This window comes from Protopterus annectens, chromosome 14.part0 (genome assembly GCF_019279795.1).
Source record: "Protopterus annectens isolate FY-2018-M chromosome 14.part0, PAN1.0, whole genome shotgun sequence".
Lineage (NCBI taxonomy): Eukaryota > Metazoa > Chordata > Ceratodontiformes > Protopteridae > Protopterus > Protopterus annectens.
The window spans coordinates 294,777,940-294,798,660 of record NC_056748.1 but is presented as its reverse complement, the minus strand read 5'-3'; the positions used below and the strand labels follow the sequence as shown (position 1 = coordinate 294,798,660).

Here is a 20,721-nt window from a genome sequence, read left to right as displayed (position 1 = left end):
GATAAGGAGAAATTCACACAAAGGTAATTTTTTATACCACAGCAATATAAAAGACCCTTCCAAAGCCAAACCTTGAGGCAATCAGATAACACAGAAGCTGTTTGACCAGTTTTTCTGCTCTGGAATGAGTTCACCACAAACTCCCTGCTGCCCCAGAAAGTTGTAAAGGACCCTCTATGTGGAACCAGTTAGTCAGGCTAAAGTGTTGTGCCAAATGCCTTAGAATATAACTAAAATAAAAATCAGCAAAGATCAGGAAACAAAATTCAACCAGAGGTCAGCAAATATATAAACGCAAACAAAGAAAAGCTTAAATAACAAAGTTAAGCAAATAAATAAAAACAGTGCAGTACTGATAAGAAACATTGAACAGTTAAAGTGCAAATAATATACTTATGGAGGTTTGATTGTGATGTGGAAGAAAAAGTTAACTAGAAGTATATATATATATATATATATATATATATATATATATATATATATATATATTTTTTTTTTTTTTTTTTTTTTGTGAATGCAAAGAGTTGGCAGGTTTTAAAAATTCCCTAAGGGAGGAGCAAATGTCTTTAACTAAAGAAATTATTATTTTAACCAGGGCAAGGGATATGAATTGCATGTATATAGTTTGGCCTTGCTGAATTTAATTTTGCTAGCTGCAAAAACGCAAGTACTAGAAAACGGAAAGCAAAATCTAAACCAACTGCATACTTTAAAAGAGATAAAAGCACAGGAGGAAGATTTTAGAAAAGTGAAGGAGCAAATTACATAGAAATAAATGGATTTTGTGGAAACAATACATGCAGAAAAATGTTCAGGAGGAGGCAGAATAAGATTTAAGGGAAGGCAGGAATTTCTATTTACTATTTGCTCACTGGATATGTGGACTGGTCTATTGATCCTTTTCAGCCACAATCCAAGCTTAAAGAGCAGAAATGAATGCATCATCATCGTTAAATCAACAAATTGAGTACATAGCAAAGTTCCTAACATAGTAAGATTGAATGCAGATGGAGTAACATTAAAAGATCCATTCAGAGCACATTGAGAAAAAATATCTACAAAATGCAAGTTAAGACATTAAATATAATAAAACGGAAAGCCCTGTAGCTCATTATAAATTATGTCACAGACAGCGGAGGTAGTAGCTGCTTAAGCGGTGCCATTTTAAAGAGTGTGGAAGGATGTAATATTATTGAAGTGAAAAAGAAACTGCTTTATAAAGAAACAATATATATATTTTAAAATCTGGTACTTTAACCTTAGGTTTGAACCCTGAATGTAATTAGAAAGTATTACTTTAATTTTTTGTTGTTTCTTATTGGTATATTACTTATTGGTTAAATTAGAGTGTTAATTACTGGTGTTATAAAATAGGATCCTATGTAATTTTTTTTATCTTTTTCAATGTTTGTATGCTGAGGCACTAAGATAGTATTAAAGTTTTATCTTTCTTCCTCTCTAATTTATTTTGTTTGTTGTATTTTTAAGGCAGGAATTTTTATTACTATTTGTTCAGTGGATAAGTGGACTGGTCTATTGATCCTTTTCAGCCACAACCTAAGCTCAAAGAGCAGAAAATAATGCATCATGCTCTTTAAATCAACATTATTATATACAAAATGAGTACATAGCAAAATGTATAACTTAGTAAGACCGAATGCAGATGAAGTGACATTAAAAGATCCAGTCAGAGCGCATTGAGAAAAAAATATCTACAACATGCAAGCTAAGATATGCATAAAACACAGTACAATCTTATATATAATACATCAACTCCTAAATACATGTGTAATATTTGCATACAAGATGTTGCATTAAGTTTATTAAATGTATTCTATTAGTATTATTTACTATTTGTTCACCGGGTATATGAACTGGTCTATTGACCCTGTTCAGCCATAACCCAAGCTCAAAAAGCAGAAAATGCATCATTCTTTCAATCAACAATATTATATACATAATGAGTACATTGTAAAATTCAGAACACAAGACTGAATGTAGATAAAGTAACATTAAAAGATCCAGTCAGTGTGTATTTGAAAAAAAATGTATACAAAATGCAAGCTGAGATGTGCATAAAAATGCAATGCAGTCATGCATAAAATGTATAAACTCTTTGTATCCATGTGAAATATTTGCATAAAAGATGCCACATTAAGAGGCTGAGAAAAGTTTATTAAATGTATTCTAGTGTTCATTATATGGGATGATAATTTACCTTACCGTTGTCATAGTAGCAGCTGCTAGTAGATTCAGTAAAGAGATGCTCTCTGAAACTTTTAATGATTTAGACATTTTTGATGTCTCTAGACAGGTTGTTCAGGTAGCAAGTAACAGTCTACACAAGGCTCTCTCACCTACAGCAGTTTTAAATGGAGAGCGTACTTGACTGAAACTGTTGTCCTGTGTACTTGTGAGTTCATAAGGGTTGTCTTTTAAAGGTAGCTTCACTCTTAAATGGGGACAGTGACAGTATTTTAACATCTTGTATATTTGAGTACTTAGAAGAGAGCTGAATTGAGGTGATCCTGGGTTTGAGTGAATATCTACTGAATGTATAAATTTGAGTAGAAGTTGGTGGAGTTTTGAAAGAAGATTCTTAATTTTTGGGATGGGCTTGGTGACCTCTATAGAGGTATGGAATGCAATAGAAATTACCTCTTAGAAAAAGTGGGTTTACTAGTAGTGAGTAGATTGTGCATTCTTATTTGCCAGTAGTAAGCTTGAGTAGAGCTGGAGGGTTCCTGACATGGACGAGAAAGAGGCAAAGTATATGTAATAAATATACTGAAGGCTAAAGTGATGGACAGAATAAACAGCATGCTAAGAAAAGTGTTGAGAGATTAACAGTTGGCATTATGAGTCAACAAGATAGGTGGGGTTATAATTTGTAAAGACAGTGAAAGAGCATGGATGGGGAAATGTCAGAGGTATAACAGATAATATAGCAGGATACTTGGAGGGTACGAGAGGTGGTAAAATGGGCACAAAAGTTGTGTAGGGTCTATAACAATAAGTAGTGAAACAACGTTTTCATCATAATAAGAGGAGGTGGAAAAGTGAGTAAAGGAAAAAGCCAACCTAAATTTTGCCAGTCCTGTAAATCCAGTGCATTCCACTCAAAGAAAAATAAAACCTCCAGACGGAAGACGGTATATACTTTATTATCCACAAAAGCTGTGTCAGAAAATGAACTGAAAGTGCAGACTGCATCTGCAACCTAGTCTACGAGTTAAAAGTGTAAATGTAGCCTACCATCCAGGCTAAGAGTTAAAATGGCCACATGAGAGAAGGACCACAGCCTATCTGCCACCTAGGCTGCATACATGGGCTAAGTAGCACAGCCTACCCGTCACCTAGGATATGTGCATAGGTTAAGTAGAAGAGTCTGACACCTAGATGTTGGAGTAGCAGTATAAAGGTTGAACATAAATGGGAATGAAAGATTAAAAATCACAGCACACCTGCCACCTAGGCTATGGGTATAGGTAAGTAGCAGAGCATACCGGCCATCGAAGCTGTGTGTTAAGTAGCACCACCTACCTGCCACACAGGCTATGTGCATAGGTTGAATGGCAGAGTCTGCCTCATAGACTGTTGCAGTAGTATTAGTATAAAGGGTGAAAACAGCTGGGGATGAAAGGTTAAACAGCACAGGCTGACCGCCACCTAGACTATCAGAGTAATAGCATAGAGTTTCAAATAGCTAGTAATCAAAAGAAAGTGTAGTCAGTTTACACGTGGAGAATAAAGTAAATGGATCTGACAAGAAATGGAGGATATCTACTGCATAGGTTAAATTGGAGAATCTATCTGCTGGCTAGATTGCTGGAGTAGCAGTAGATGCAAAAAATGACCTAAGAAGAGAAGGATATCAACCTATCTGCCCCTAGGCTATGTGCAAAGATGTGTGATACAGTCTGTCACCTAGACAGTAGGAGTAGAAGTGTAGAAGGAAAAGCTTTTATAGGTTCATAGGCAAGTACTATTTCTTAGAGACCAGCTGGCATAATGGTTAAGGTCTTTGCATACCATGCACAAGGTACAAAGCTTGATCCTGACCTCTGGCCAATACCTATTTGGAGTTTGCATGTTTTCTCTGTGTCTCTATGGGGTTCCTTCCACCTCCAAAAAACATGCTGAGTGTTTCCATCTGAAACTCACCAGTGAATGGAGCTATGGGCAACAGCACAGACTCTGCATGGTTCCCTATAGGAAAAAGAGTTGTACAGACAAACCACTTTGGGCATCAACTGTGGTATGCAGTATCCTCAGGCTAGCAGGATATGGATCACAGACTGTGCTCTGTGGCAAGGTTTCTAGTTGCCCACATGGACATAAAACCAATCAACCTGCCAAACATGAAATGAGAATTGCTACACTTAATGTAGATTGACAGGACACAGCCTAGAAGTGGATGAGAGGCAAGATGGAAGATGGTGCAGCAAAGCCACTTGGCTTTAGGATTCAGAGTTTACTACTCAGGACAAGGAGGACAGGCTAGAAATGGTGTAGGAATTGTGGTGAGAGAGATGCTTCAGAAGGAAGTGAGGGATGTCGTCAGAATTAGTGACAGGCTCATCGCAGTCAGACTGTGGTGTAATGATAGGGCAGTATTTATAATCAGCCTATGACCCACAGCAGGGTTGTGATAGTGAAGAAAAGAGTGCACTCAGACAGCAGTTGCAGGAACTAGTGGATAAAGCCGAACAACATGAATTGGTGTTGAAAATGGGTGACTTGAATGCACATATTGGGACAGACAGAACAGGATATGAGGACTGCCTGGGTCTCACATGAGTGGTGCAAAGGGGAGGCCATTCTAGACTTCTATCTGGCAAATGGATTGATAGCCAACACATGGTTCAGAAAGAGAGAGAGTCACAAGATCACATACAAGAGTGGTCAACATGCAAATCAGGTAGACTTTCTCCTAGTAAAGAAAGAGCACTGGCATATAATCAGTGATTGCAAAGTCATCCCCAGTGAAACATTCAGCCCACAGCATAAACCACTAGTTGCCATAATCAGCTGCAATAAATGGTCAGAGAAGGCTCTAAGGTCAACAGAAACTAGACTGAAACCTGGAAGTTTACTGGAGAAAAAGTACAACAGTTTAAGGAATTATTTAGGGCTCTAGCTCTCCAAGAAAAGGAGGAAATTGGCGGAGTTGAAGAAGAATGGCAGCACCTCAAAACAGCATGTCTGAGGACTACAAAACAGATATGTCTGTGCCAGTTATGGAAATAAGTTACATAAGGAAAACTGGTGGTAGAAGGCAGAAGTACAGAAAGTCATAAAAAGAAAGGAGACGTTCAGGAAAAAGTGGAGATAGAAAAGACCGACTAGACTAGGAAGGAATACTGGTTGGCTAACAAAGCAGCTAAGAAAGGACTTGCGATAGCAAAGAACAGAGCATCAGGAGGAACTCGACCAGCTTTAGGAAAGTAAATCACAAAGCAACTATATCAGGTTGCAAGGCAAATAAAGAAAGATAAAGAAGATAGTCGGACAACCTTCACAAAGGACGCCAGCAACAACCTGCTCACCAGTCTGCAGGAAATTAAATACAGATGGAAGGAGCATTTGTCACAGCTTCTGAATGAAGAAAACCCCACAGAAGCTGTACTGCTCCTGACACAGCCTACAGTGTGAGAAGAACAGCAGCCCTCCCTTGGAGAAGTAAGAATGGCACTAAGAAAAATGAAGTTTGGGAAAGCAGCAGGCTCAGATGAGGTCACAGCAAGATAAAGATGCTGGGTGAGATAGGGGAGAAATGGCTCCTGAGGGTACTCATAGCAGTGTGAAGACAAAGGCATATCCCAAATGACTGGAAAATAAGCATACTTCTGCCAGTGTACAATAACAAAGTGGACATTCACAGCTGTGGGCAGTACAGAGGCAACAAACTCATCACATTGCATGAAAGTGCTGGAGAAGGTGATTGATAAACAGATACATAGGGTAGTAGAATGTAAGATGGAAGATGAGCAGTTTGGATTCAGATTAAGATGCAGCACAACTGACTCGATGTTTGCAGTGAGACAGATAGTTGAGAGGAAGCTAGAGATGAGGAAAGAGTCCAACTGGGCATTTCTTGACTTGGAGAAAGCTTATGACAAGGTCTCAAGAAAGCAGATTTGGGCAGTACTGTGGTGGGTTGAAGTCCCAGAAATATTGGTAGAATTAGTGCAAGCTATGTACAAGGACCCAATGACTCAAGTACAAACAGTGTTGGGTCTCACAGAAGGTTTCCCAGTTGGAGTGGGTATAAACCAGGTTTCAGTTCTGACCCCATTGCTGTTCGTACTGGTGATGGACTATATTAGCAAACAGGTCAGAGGGGACAGATCAACAAAGTTGCTGTATGCACATGATGTTGCATTACAGGCAGACTCTGAACAAGACATTCAGCAAAGGATAGAGGAATGGAATGCAAAACACAAAGCACATGAGATGAAATTAAGCACAGATAAGACATACAAGACATATAATGGCAGCAAATTGGGGAAATCAGAAGAAGCTGAGAACTGAGATAGAAGGGAAATAGTGGAGCAAATGAATAGCTTGAAGTATCTGGGAAGGATGGTTGAGGAGAATGGAAGTTTGAATGAAGAGGTCAAAGCTAGAATCAGAGGGGCTGCAGCCCAATGGCAAGGTCTCTCAGATGTAGTCTATGACAGAAGAATGCCAAAGAAACTAAAAAGTAAGGTGTACAAGACCGTGGTACAACCAATACTATTATATTGTACAGAAACCTGGGCAGAGCAGATGAGGAAGGTTGAGGTGATGGAAAGGGTAAGTAGGATGCACACTGTGAGACAGACAAAGCAATGATGGCATAAGAACAGAAACTATAGTAGCTCTAATTGCAGAAGAAAATCACACAGAACAGATTACAGTGGTTTAGACGTGTGCAGAAATGCAGAAGACAATCTGAAAAATAATATTTGGGACAGACAGGAAGAAGGTAAGATAAAACAAGGATGCCCAGCAAAGGTTTGGATGGATTGTTTGAAAGAGGATCGGTGACAGTCAGGCATGAGTGTCAAAGAAGCTTGAGGTGTGACATCGAATCGAGACAGATGGTGACATTTAACATGATACCCTGACCCCATGGAAAAAATGGGAAAAAGGGGGCTGCTGATGATGACAAAGTCAGTCCTAGGCTAGCTACCCTTTTGGACCACTTTAAGCCTAGACAGTTTCCCTTTTTGTGTTCAAATTAACCTACCCCATTTGGTTAGAGAATGGCCTTACCTATCCCATGGTAAATAATTATATATTACCCTAATGACAATAACTGGGATCATGCCCTAGATAATGGGAGAAAACCAATCCATGGGATAAGGTATGTAAGAGCTGCCTCTGTCCATTAGTAGTACAGGGGGCAGTCCTGGAGTAAATATTCTGTTTCCCATGTATAGATCCAAGTTGCACTTGAGTATGGCAGGGATAAACTTAACGTGGATGATACATACCTCTCAACTGTACAGATTTTCCCAGAATTCCCAGATTTTTGTATCATATTTTGATCTGTTCCTCACAAAATTTGTGGCTTTCTGGCAAATTACTGAAGAATGAAATCACTAAATAATTGCAGGCATTTGAGTTTTAGACTTCACAATCCTCAGAAAATGCATGCCATCTCAAATCCTGTTATTCTAGCAACTTTCTAAGTTTATATGAGCAATATGTAAAATCTGTCCCCATTATGGGCCTTTGTTCCCCCCACCATTATTTTAGGCTTTGTCTAGATGTATTTTCCTAAGAGGTTGAGGGGTATGGGATGAGGAGTCTGTTTCGGCACAGGAGTATCCTCTGCAAGATATACCTGTCCCTCCAAACTGTTCTGTTGATGTTGCAGAAGGAGGGTTAGATCCCCAGACTGAGTATTTCTGATACCATTTGACTTACTGATGTGCAGTAAATCCATCAGTACTGAGACAGAGGATGCCTTGTATGCCAGATACAGGTCGCCTCTTAGTAGTCTGTATGATATCAAGTATTGTGACAGAGCTTTGTGTCAGTCCATGTTGGAGATGTTGTTTAAATCTTGTACCATTTTACTAAGGTATCACTGAGTGTGTTCCAGTTATTGCACATGCCTGAATGGATAGATACATGCCAAAGGGGGCATTAGATTCAGTGATTGTCCTAATTAGAGCCAAGTAAAGGGGGGACAATGACATCCCTTGATCTAAACACAATCCCTTTGTTTTTAAGCTGCACAATATAGAATGGCTTTCTTTACAGCAATGGACACATGTTGAGCAAAAGTTAGGTCACTGTCCACATGAGTTCTGAAATCCCAAAGAACTGAGTCAACTTGTAGGGGTGTGTTGTCAAGGTAGTCATTCCCTGGGAAAGATGACTTCCCAAAGGATACAATAATGCATTTTTTCATTTAGTTTCAGTCCATGATTTTGCCTCCAGCTATTTGGGACAAACCTTCCTGCAGGATGGCCAAGTCATTTGAGGATTCAATGGCTGCTTCTTGTCTGTGGTCATCTGCAAATTTAATCAACTAGAGCCTTTGATATTGGTGTTTACTTCACAAAAGTAGAAGCCAAACAAAAGATGTCTCAGCACAGAACCCTGGGGGAAACCAATGGAGACTGGTTTCTTTGTGGAGGTAACTTTCCCTATTTTTATTTCATTTTTCCTATCTTTGATCCAGTTTGGCAATCCAGCAGTTGACATAGGCTCGTATTCCCAGTTGATTTAGCTTTTCTACTATACCTAAGTGGGGAGTTGTGTCAAAAGCTTTGGCCAGGTTGAGGTATGTGGTGTGAATTGTTTCACCTTCATCCATTGCTTAGGTGACCTTTTCAACAAATCCACCAAGGTGAGTAGCATGACCTACCTTTCACAAATGCAAACTGAGACAAGTATAGTCTTTCAAGGTCCCCTATGTCCTGAATTATTAGTTCCATGAGAAGTCTTTCCATAACTTTGCATATGAAGCTGGTCAGACATACAGGTTTGTAATTGCCTGGGTCTGTAAAAGATTCTTCCTTTATGCAGGGAGAATGACTATAAGATGTTCTTCATTTACTTGGTACAAAACCTGTATGGAGGCTGACCTGAATAGTGTTGTGGCTAAATTGTGTTTCATCCTTAAGATGCATCCATGGATATTGTGAGGACCCATCAGTACGGCATGTTTAGCTTTTGATAGCATTTTTAGGAAATGGTCTTGTGATAGATGGAGGTGGGTCAGTTTCAGGTACAACTTGAGAGAAAGATGGTGGGGAGAGAGGGGTAAAGTTAGAGCTAATTTATAGGTGAATAGGTTCACTATATCTCCAGCCTCAGTGTAGGTAACAACATTCATGATCAGCTCAGCACATTGTAATCTCAAAAGCACAATGCAACAAACAACTAAAAAATTCCTTGTGATTGTCTTTGGCATGGGTAGCTATTTTAACTTCAAACTGGCTTTGGTAGATTTTATTTAGCTACTGAGTTGTTTGTTTATTTCAGTGGAAAGGGCTCTAACATTCTGGGAATTGCTCTTCTTACTCTTGGTCAAAATTATTTTCATTTTATTATAAAGCTTGTTGGTATTCTGCTTCCACCATGTGGGCTTGTTTCTGGGATTTACCTCACTGCATCTATGCAGGATTGGCAATGAAAAACTAAGAGGAAAGAGGATGGGATGGTAAGTTATCTAACCATTGTCATGTTAACAGTTTCAGGTAGGCACAGTAAAGAGATGCTCTTCAATTTCATCTTTGAACATTGTAATGGTTTTTATTTTTTTGGCACAGGTAGGTGGTTCCAGGTAGCAGATCCCAGTTTACACAAGGCTTACTCACCTCTAATGGTTTTAAATGGAGGGTGTACTGGAGAGAAATTGTTGTCCTATGTACTTCAGAGTACATAAGAGTTGTCTTGTAAAGGCAGTTTCACTCCTAAAATGGGGCAATATCCATGTTTTAAATTCTTGTAAATTAGAGTCCTTAGATGATTAGTAGCCCACGAGCTTGAGCAATTCAGTGATTTATTTAATGTTGGACTGAAAGACAATAGTTATAAAGAAAGAAAGCATGTAATGCAAAATATGTGTAAATAGAAAAATGTTAATATGGTCTGTCTTCTTTTCCTTTAATGTATGTGCACCTATGTCTTAAATGGTAATTTAATAAATATGTTAAAAAAGCAAAAGAATCCTTTCTTTTGAGTGAGGCCCTCATTATGGAAAATAAAATAGGCAGATTTTTTTATTTTTTTTTTAAATGACGAAGTCTACTAGATATAAATGTCACTTAAGTACTTTCCAAGAAAGAACTATTAAACCTACAATCTCTGTTGGTTCTAGAGGATGTAATATCAGTTTATTTAGTGCCATGTTTAAACCCACTGACATGAAATGCATTTTAGGAAGTCCTAAATACAAAAGTAATTTAAGGAAGTATTTACAGATGAATGTCTTTTAATCTGTAAAAACCAAATCAGATATTATGGAGAAATGTATTATTTGGAATGAATATGTTAAACTACAATGAAGTAAACAGCTTAAATAGTCCAGTAATCTTTGAATGGGATAATGTAAATGATGTAAACCATGTGGTATATCAAGGGAACACATTTTATTTTCGAGTGTAAATTTTTTTGTGTCCCTTTACCTTTTTGGAATATGTAGCGCCTGAAAGAAAAATGAGATTTAGTCAGTAAGTAAAATTCTATCCTCCAAATTGACAGAATCAGAGCTTTAATATTGTTATGGAAAACTCTACTGCAGTGCCATTATTATCTATGCTGATGTAAATATCATGGTAGGTACTGATAAGACTCATTAGTAGAAAATACCATGGTTGTCTATGCCAAGGAGGAGGTACAGGACTTCAACTGGCATTGCTTTGCTTTGATTTCTTTAGTAATTCCTGGAACAGGGGAAAAGAAGACATTTATGTATTAAGGTCTGATTATATCTGAAGGCAAACAATAAGCAACCATTATCTTTACTGTGCTGAGAAGAATGACTAACAAAAGGTTTTGACTTGATTTTGCAAAGTGTGTCAATACACACACCTATCTGTGGTAGGCTCTACCTTTGGCTTGTTCCTAGAAAGGTGTAGGGATTTAGCATCAGCTCATGTACTAATGTTATGTTCCTACTGAGGTTAATTCAGTCAGGTATCTTACAAACCCCTAAGGGTTGACCTGCATCTAGCATACAAGACATGCTCTTATCCAGTACTGATGGATTTACTACACATCAGCAAGTTAAATGGCATGATAAATATTTGGTTCAGGGATCTAAGCCTCTTTTGCAGAATGGTTTGGTTGGACAGGTATATTTCATAGAGGACACCACTGCTTTGAAACAAACTCACCATCCATGTAAAACAAAACTCAGCCCTGTCCATATTCAAGATCAACTTGTATTTATTGGGTGGAAACAGAAAAATTATCCCATGACTGTCCCCTGTATTACTAGTAGACAGAGGTAGCTCGTAAATGTTTTATGCAATGCATGGGTCCCCTCAAATTATCTAAGTAATGATCCCAATTATTCTAATAAGGGGTAATATATAATTGTATTCCATTCAGACTAGCAAGGCCAATCTAACCCCAAATGGGACAGGTTAATGCAAGCAGCAAAAAGAACATCAGCTGGACTTAAAATGGCCCCAAGGGCAGCTAGCCTAGAACTTACCTAAGAACTACTAGCAAATCATTAGAAACCAAACTGCTGATACAGGTTGAACTATAAAACTGTTTTCCATTTTTATTGCCTATCTGCACATTCAGAAAGATCTGATTCCTCCATGTGCATGAACCACATCACTACTGAATACTCTGTCTTAGCTTGTAAATATCTTGACTGGAATTGTCTGAAAATCTGAGATGTTAGTACTGCTTTCAATAATTCTAAGCTGATGTGAAGAGTTTTTCCCATCCGATACCATGTTCCTTTTACTGATAAACTTGATAAAAAGATATCCCATATTAGTAATCTAAAGAATCTGTATTTTACCACTGAATATCAGAAAGAAAAGTGTCACTCCAAGAAAAAGGTTAGACATGTTTCTCCAACATGGGAATTTGATTTTTATTTCATTAGTAATAGGGATTATCCTTTTCAGAGAATCATTGGCCTGATTCTATACATTTCTGAGGTGCCACAGACATTTATTCATCTGAAGCATAGTACAGGTCTTGAGAAGGCTACACAAGGCTGTCTTGTAGAACTATACTAAACTGCCTCGCTGCTGTCTTTTATAACTAGCCACATTTTGCTAAGAATTTTTGAAACTCTACTTGCTTGTTTTGTGAAGGTAATATATTTAAAACTGAAAATGTTACTTACCCTAATAAAGTTATTGATGTTAATAGAGTCAGAAGAGACTTGAGATTTAGAGATCAAAACTGGCTGTCATATGCAGTGAATAAGCAGCATTTCTGACTTTGATGGCATCAATAATATTGATACTGGAAAATTCTATAATTTTGTTTTTTCATGTACAAAAGCCACATCTTAACATTTTGAGAGTTGCTGGTAATCTAAATGGGATAGTTAAAACTAAAAACAATGTTTTGCTATTTGGAACCAGATTGTTTGTTTTTTGAAAGAAAAGTTCATTAGAATATGTAGATAAGCAAACTTGCTTAGGCTTGCTAGATCTACAAATGGTCTTGGAGCCATGTCTAATTTTTATACTTGAAATGGTCTGAAATAAAAATGTTGACCTTTTTCATCTAACTGTACCCCTTGCATTCTCTCCTTTGACAAAAGTAGATCTATTAGTTCCAAAAGTCGTTCCACTTGATCTGGGAGTTTTTGTGAAGCTAGTAAATTTGTGGCACCTTAAAAAATAATATTGTACAACCTTGTTGAATTGGTTATGAAACTCACTGACTGTTGTAATTTGTGACAGCCAGGGGAGATGACTTTGAATTTTACCTTCTAGCATTACTAGGAGAAAGAGAGAGACAGAGATAAGAGGTTGGTAGCAGTCTTTCTAAACTTCTTTGGATTTATCTTCCATCTGCTGTGGAGCTTGGATTATTCATAGACTATTTCCTTTTGAACTGATTTTGCTGCTAAGGATTCTAAGAAAAACACCTTTATTATTTATAAAAGAGTATTTTTTTTTCTAGTACTGAGGATTTTTCTTTCCTTTTAAGTTCAGCAGTATCATCGTCTGCTGTTGGATCCAACAAAATGTGTTATATTTAAATTATATTTAAATGTGTTTACCCAAGTAGTGCAGTGATTGAGAATGACCATTTGCAGCCATACCTCGGGTAAAAAAAAAAAAAAAAAAAAAAATCACAAGTATCAAACAAAGATGAGAAAAACAAAGTTAACATATTTTGCTAAACAATAAACAATAAATAATGAATATTACAGATCATGATAAACAGTAAACAAACAGAAAAATATAAGGTCTGCATACAAAGATAAAGTTCAGTTTATGGAAAGGACTAGATGATTATCAGAATACCATAACAGAGGAGTTGTTAAAAGTTGTAAAGTACCTAAATAAGCAATATATTATATAAAGAAACACCACCAGAGACTCTACTGGTATGTTACAAAACTCACAAATCCAAAAACCAGGTAAGGAAGAGACCGCAACCACTGAAATTGATTTAATATAAACGTTAATATTATAAAATCACAACGTTTTCGTCAGTATGAATAACTGACTTCTTCAGATAAAATGTCATACCACAAAACAACTCGTTTATATAACACCCCACAATTAAGTTACACCAATTGATTCTCTCTAATTAATTTTTAAAGTGAAAACATTCACAAAATATAAATGTAAAAACAATTTGATAGAACAGATATACATTGTATTAACTAAAAAATCCATTCTAAAACATACAAAACTTGATTAAAAATATCATTATTACATTAAAAATAAATAAATATTAAAGTATAAGATATATATATATATATATATATATATATATATATATATGAATTGAATATAAATGTCACAATTTAGCAGCTTTCAACTTTAACAAGGGCAAAATGATATATGATCATTCATACCAGGCAATCTATTAGCTTCCAACAACACACAATATAATATATTTTATACACTTGTAGGAAAGATAAGATGGCGTCACGGGGGCATTGAAAATGTTACCTTCAGCGTCTTCACTGTAACTTTTTCGAAGCTCCTCATGATAACTTAGAACCACGATTTGCATAGAAGCCAATGATGCAACATTAACAACACCATCAAAACATTTTTAGACTTGCACAACCATTGACCATCTGTTGTGACTTAAGCCTGCTCTGTGTGCGTGTGTGCGTGTGTGTGTGTGTGTGTGTGTGTATATATATATATATATATATATATATATATATATATATATATATATATATATATACATACATACGCACACATATTATATTCTAAATTTCAAAATGTCAAAACCTCAAATTTCTAATGGTTGAGACCATAAGATCGAAGTTTTGAAACTTTGAAATTTAAATAAAAACAAGGAAACTTTTTCTTTTTTTTGCATTTTTGCAGGGGGAACACAACCTCCTGCACGCACCCCCCACATCCACTGCTAATTAAATATACACACTACAGTGAGGAATATGGTGAACACACTGTTCTGCGCTGTGCAGGGATCTCCATTTATATGGTTCAAAGTTTCAAAACTTCGATTTTATGCTCTTCACCATAAGAAATTCAAAGTTTTGAAACTCTGAAATGTAGAAGTAGACCTATATATATATATATATATATATATATATATATATATATATATATATATATATATATATATATATATATATGTGTGTGTGTGTGTGTGTGTGTGTGTGTGTGTGTAGGTATCTATCCTTTTCCTGTCTTTTCTTTGTCTTTGTGTAATCAGCCTCAAGAATGAGTACTTAACTGGCAAAAATGGTAAAATATAATCATGAATACATAAAACATGTAGTAAAAAGGCTTGTAATGGCTTGCCAGAGTTATAAATTAAAATGTAGTTCAAGTTTGATTTGGGATTGAAGGAGTTACATGAGCATAAGCCATTACACAGCTGAAATTTGTCTGACATGTGGGATGTGGGAAGAGCTATAGATGTCTACTAGCCAAACTGACAGTGAATGGACTTGAATATCATGCATGTCAACAAATGTTCAAATGTGTTTCCTTGAGAAACATCTGGACAATGATAAAACTGTACGAGCACAGTCAGTTGAAGCTTCATCCATATGGGAAAAAAAAAATTTTTGGGCCAGGAGTTGAAGCAGTGCCAGCAGTGTTTTTTTTTCTGTGACAATTATTAATCAGTGATTTGTATCTTGTCCAGATGTGAGGGACAATTTAGAATGCCATCCACTTCAGACATGATCACTAATAAGGAGCCAATATGAAGCATTCAATAGGAGGCGTTTTCATGGTAAATACATATTTGCGGAAGAAAACTGTGAAAGAGATGGGACAGAGCCCAAATGTTATGATTTTCTTGTGAGTTGACTCTCTATGAAGAAGATACACGTTTATGGTGTTTTTAATTGCCCTAAACATAGGACATTTTTTTCTTACTGTACAGTTATTTAATAATCTTTTTTATTAGAATTTAAGTCATGCTAAGTACGGTAGATTAATCTGTTATATGACTTATTAATAAAATGTGTAACATTCAGTAAATGACATTTTAAACTCTATGGCTCTTTGATAGTACATGTCCACTGGAAAGAATTTTTATTTCATATCATGTACGATTCCACCTTTGTAAGACTAATAGAAATAGAAATAATAATTTGCATCATACTTCTATGATTGTCCATAAGGAAGTGTTAATATATGTATAAAACCTTCACAATATCAGGGAAAAGTTAGTGTTATAACATGTTGTGAAATTTGTCAAATGTCTATTTTCTTTTACCTTATCATGTGGATTTATTGCTAACTCATTTTATTTCTTTGCAGACTGGTGGAATTATCTCCTGTTGTTTCCATAAATTATCACTGGGGATGCCTTGTTAAATGTCTGGCTTACAGTAAGGCAGTGTCAGACCCTTTTGTATATTCCCTGCTGCGTCATCAGTACAAGACGACATGGAGAGACATTATAAATAAATTTCTAAAAAGTTGTTCCATAAACTCTTCTGCAGTGAGTGGTGAACCTCCAACTAGAAACTGTGCTCAAAGTAATGAGTAACTCATGGAGGTAACCTGAAAAATTATGTTCACTTATTAATATGTTGTAGAACCTGAACATTATCAAGAAATGGTATTCATTTAGGTTTCAAAAAAACGTCCTGCTGTTCCCACTGGACCAAATTAGAAGAAGAGGGGTTTATCGGTTAAATGTATTGTTTTGAACTGAAAAGAGTGGTGCACCTTTCTGAATCAATTATTTGTATGACATCTTAAAGGTACTGTGATAGTTCTATACGTAAACTCAATTTTTTATAAACGAGTCAGGAAATTCTTCAGGTTTCATTAAATTTTTACAAATCATTCTTACAATATAAAACCACTGAAATGTATGATCACAGCTAGCCAGTGTATTTTCATTGTACTGAAATACAAGGGAAACATGAAGAGAGGTATAATAATGGCATTAGAAGCCTCATTTAATACAATAAGGTAAAGTAACTCTTGGATGCCAGTTTTAAACATAAATTATTCAGGTTTTTCTTAATGTTCTCAGTAAGAATGTATGTATGCATTTGTAAATAAATAAAAATGTATGTATGTGTGAGTATATGTATATATGTCTTTCTTTCAGAAACTTATTCATACAAAGTTTGAATAAAATAGTAAAATATTTAGAACTGTTAATGAAATGTGAACATTAAAAAGTCTTTAAAAGATTATGTGAATATGAATTCTTGGAAGTTTGGGCTGCTTTCAGCGTGCTCATAGAATATTATTGTTCATGTTTTAAAGTGAGGACATATGTTAAAATGAGATGCATGAAAAATAGTACCTCATATGCACACTGCAAATAACTGAAACAGAATCTGGCAAATATCCTTAACAGCTAACCTTGTATAATACAAATCGCTAAACAATAAACATTACACAATTTATGGGTAAATATGAATAGAAACAGCAGATTTCAAACTTCTGCAAACATCCTCAGTACTCTTCATCACAACAGTAGTTGGAAGACCAGATGTCAGAGCAACTATAGATTGTAGATGCTGTTGTTTAGAGTCAATGGAAAGTTTCACTCAAGAAATCAAAATATGACTTAGTAATTTAACCTTCCTGACTGCATCATTGATAATACAATAACAGTAGCACTTGCAAGGAAAAATATACTGGTTTTATTTGTTTATTTTCTTTCAACAAGGAGAAAGTGAGTGATACATGGAAGTGAATGCGTGGGGGGAGGGGTTGAAGCAACAATGACGATATGCATAGTGACAATACTAATGGCATAGCAATTTCAATACAGCCTTTTATGTTAACAATAGATGCCACAGTTTAAAATATATGTAATAAAATTCCACCAAAGGAGTCGACAATAAAACTAGCTTTGCATGTCATAACTTTATGTAAAATAGTTTTCCTTTTAAAGAAGACACGACAGTACAAATACATATACAAGTCCAGTATACTGGCCAAGACTGATCCGGTGCTCTGAGAATGATATTGTAAGAAAGATTCTCAGAAAAACAGAAATACAGCTGATTTATTAATGTGAATTTATAAACATACTTGCATGCATTACCTTATTGCTCTACAGTTTAGACCAGCACCAGTTGTAATATTTCAGGATGTGGAACATGTATATGTTACAGTATCTGCTAAAGTATTTTCTCATGTAGAATAACATATGCTGCACATAACTTACCATGAAGTGGAATCTGCTATACATCACTATACTATGCACAAACGTCATTTACAAGAAGAGCTGGCTTCTGATGCAGATAATCTGAATTCATTCTTCCTCCTAGTTCAAGACATAGACAGCGTCTGTTAGTGTAAGAATGAGTCCTACACTGGTAGAGGCCACATCAAAGGAGGAGCTCTTACAAATGCAAACCAGCAATAATAGCCACCTCTGTACAGGGAAGGAAATTCTGACCATGACCCAGATGTCTTGGGCTTCATAGCAAACAATGCAGCAAAAACTGTCCTAAAAGGCAGAATAGTTTTGAAATAGGCCCTCTCAGCCCTCCTGGGGGATGTTTTGAGGCATGTGTTTTAGAATTGCACTCCACCTACAATCTCCATCTACATTCAAGGAGGTAAAGATATGAAGGCAACACTGTTTCCTAAAGCAAGTAACAAGCTTTTCCACCATTGCAATGCAAATGCAAGCATTCAGTTCTTGGACCTAGCACAGGTTAATGGTAGGCTGTAAGTATTGAAAAAAAAAAAAAAAAAAAACAGCAGAGCTGATGGCTGCCTAAATGTTGATGCCGCTTGATTTCCATATTCTTGGTTCGAGAGAAAGAATAAATGGATGATAGCAGACAGAGCAATGGCAATGTCCACCAGACATGTAGAGAAATACAGGTTATCAGCTTCATAATGAGTGACTGCTCCCTGAACCCCAACATACAAAGTTCTAACCATAGCCATAATTGAACCGGAGTACAAACTAAAGGTGATCTGTACAGACTTCTGGAAGTAGACTGGAACATTCCTGAACTGATGCACACACATTCTTGTTGCATTAGTGCAGGAATTGCAAGCCATGTTTCTTGATTAATTTTGAAGCAGTGGAAGTGAGTGTTAAGTAGTAATGTACTACAATTTCTCGAGACAGGATGCATGTGTACTGTATCATAACATGTTCATTCTGGCTCCTGGTATAGTGTATGCCTGGATATCTGCTGTTGTCTCTAATCTGAGCTGCTTTATTTTCCCTCATATACATATTTGCATGTTACTGATATAAAAAATACATTATGCTACTTTATTATGGTACTTTTTTACTTGTTTTTAGAATTTCAAATGAAAGTTTACTTCTGCCTAAAATATATATGCATAAAGAAGGTAAACATAATCTGAGGACTGTGTATAAAACAAATAAGAGATTCTTCTTTTGATGGCAGAGAAGTAGAATTGCTGCCTTTGTCGGATACAAAAGATATGGTATCCATAAAACTGAATAATATTTACACCTGCAAAAGCAAGGACTGGATTAGTATAACCTTTATGCTTGGCAGTCAATTCATGCATCTTGGGTTTCTCAAATAGTCTGTTTTCTTAACTAAATGTGAAGTTGTCTTCTGCTGGTTTAAGTTCTCCAAGTTTTTGAGTTTCTAATAGCATGATGGGAATGGACCCCATTCCTAAATCAAAGTATGATTTAAAGTTCATGAAATTAGTATTGTTTCATTCTTTGATGTTAGCCAAAAGTGTTCTTCACAGCACCTGTAGAAATTACTCCTGCAGTTCATATGGAGTTGCATCGGTAGCATATTTAAGTATAACTGTAAACCTGTTTTTTGAGAGACCCATTGCTTCTACTATTTTTGGAACTATCTGGGCATCCTTCTACATTGCCACACTTCTTCCACATAAAGACAGACATCTTACATTTTTCTTTTTTGGAAGCAAAAAATAAATGACATTGTATGGTAGAATGTTACAGTTCATTAATATCTGCAGATTTTACACTTTCTTTTTGATAATATGCTTACATTTTTCCAACATTTTGTCACTCTGTTTTTTAAACATCTTTTCTCTGAATAGTATCCCACATTCATACTAGAACTGGGAATAATTATGCGATATCTGGTGTTCAAATGTTATGTCAATTAGATGGTCAGATTTTTGTCTAGATGTACCTAAAAGGGCCTTTGCACCCATTTTCAGTGTCTGCAGGTTGAAAGGTATGTCATTCTATTTAAATTAAGGAGTTTGTGGAGTGCTACATTAACAGCATTTTATGCTAAGCAAAAATCATCTTTCCTTCATACAGTACTCACTATTTACGTTTTACTCCAGGATTATGTCAATATGGGGTACAGCATGCTAGCCACATTTCTTTTTTCTTTTCCTACTACATATATTAAATTGCAAAGAACAGCAGCTCAGGAGCAGGTTTGAGGTCTTCTATATCTCCTTGACTGCAATGCTCACATGCAATGTCATTCATTTAATACTATTTATGAACCATGGATATGCTGCATGAGCCATTGTGAAGGGATAGAATAGCTCCTATGTTTTCCACTGGGAGATACAAAATTGTACTCAACTAAGTTGCCACAGCCCAACTCTTAAATCTAATGCAAAGGTATGAGGGGGTACTGTTTGTTAGTCTCTGTATAATGTCTGTTAAATAAATTAGGGTACCTTTAAACGGCTTTGTAAAGTATTCAAGGTTAATACTCTCAGTAACCTTAAGGCTGAGACTACACATTTTATCTTTGTATAGTTAACGTTTGCAATAGTCAGGATGTATGTATGTGTTAAGGAAAGCAGATAGGCAAACTTTGTATTCAATACTGTCTTAGGACTGTTAGTTTACTAAATTGAAATATCATATCGAGTGATGAAGGCACAGGCAGGAAGGCCTCATCTGTTAATAGTCACAGTTGATTATGATTTTTATTTTAACTGCTTAAACTGTGCCTGTAGCCAAGAAAAGTACATCTCTTTTGCTGTTAGTGACCTAAATGTTACTAGAAATACCAGCCGTATTGCTCATACTCAGCTTTCGTATTACTTACATGAATACATTTTATCTAAGAACAGTCACTGAATCTTCATGCAGTCTGCCAAGGTATTTTTTTTAGTTTAAAACCAGTTATGATTTATG

At 36.1% G+C, this 20,721-nt stretch overlaps 1 protein-coding gene across 1 annotated transcript in view; it reads left to right on the top strand.

The window, feature by feature from the left end:
- Window positions 1–18,317, top strand: part of GPR26 (G protein-coupled receptor 26) — a 492,189-nt gene extending 473,872 nt beyond the window's left edge. Inside the window, exon 3 of the mRNA XM_044056019.1 lies at window positions 15,921–18,317. Within this exon, the coding sequence (XP_043911954.1) occupies window positions 15,921–16,152 (232 nt within the window). The 3' untranslated portion in view covers window positions 16,153–18,317. The remainder of the gene's footprint in view (window positions 1–15,920) is intronic.
- The last annotated feature ends 2,404 nt before the right edge of the window (window positions 18,318–20,721 follow it).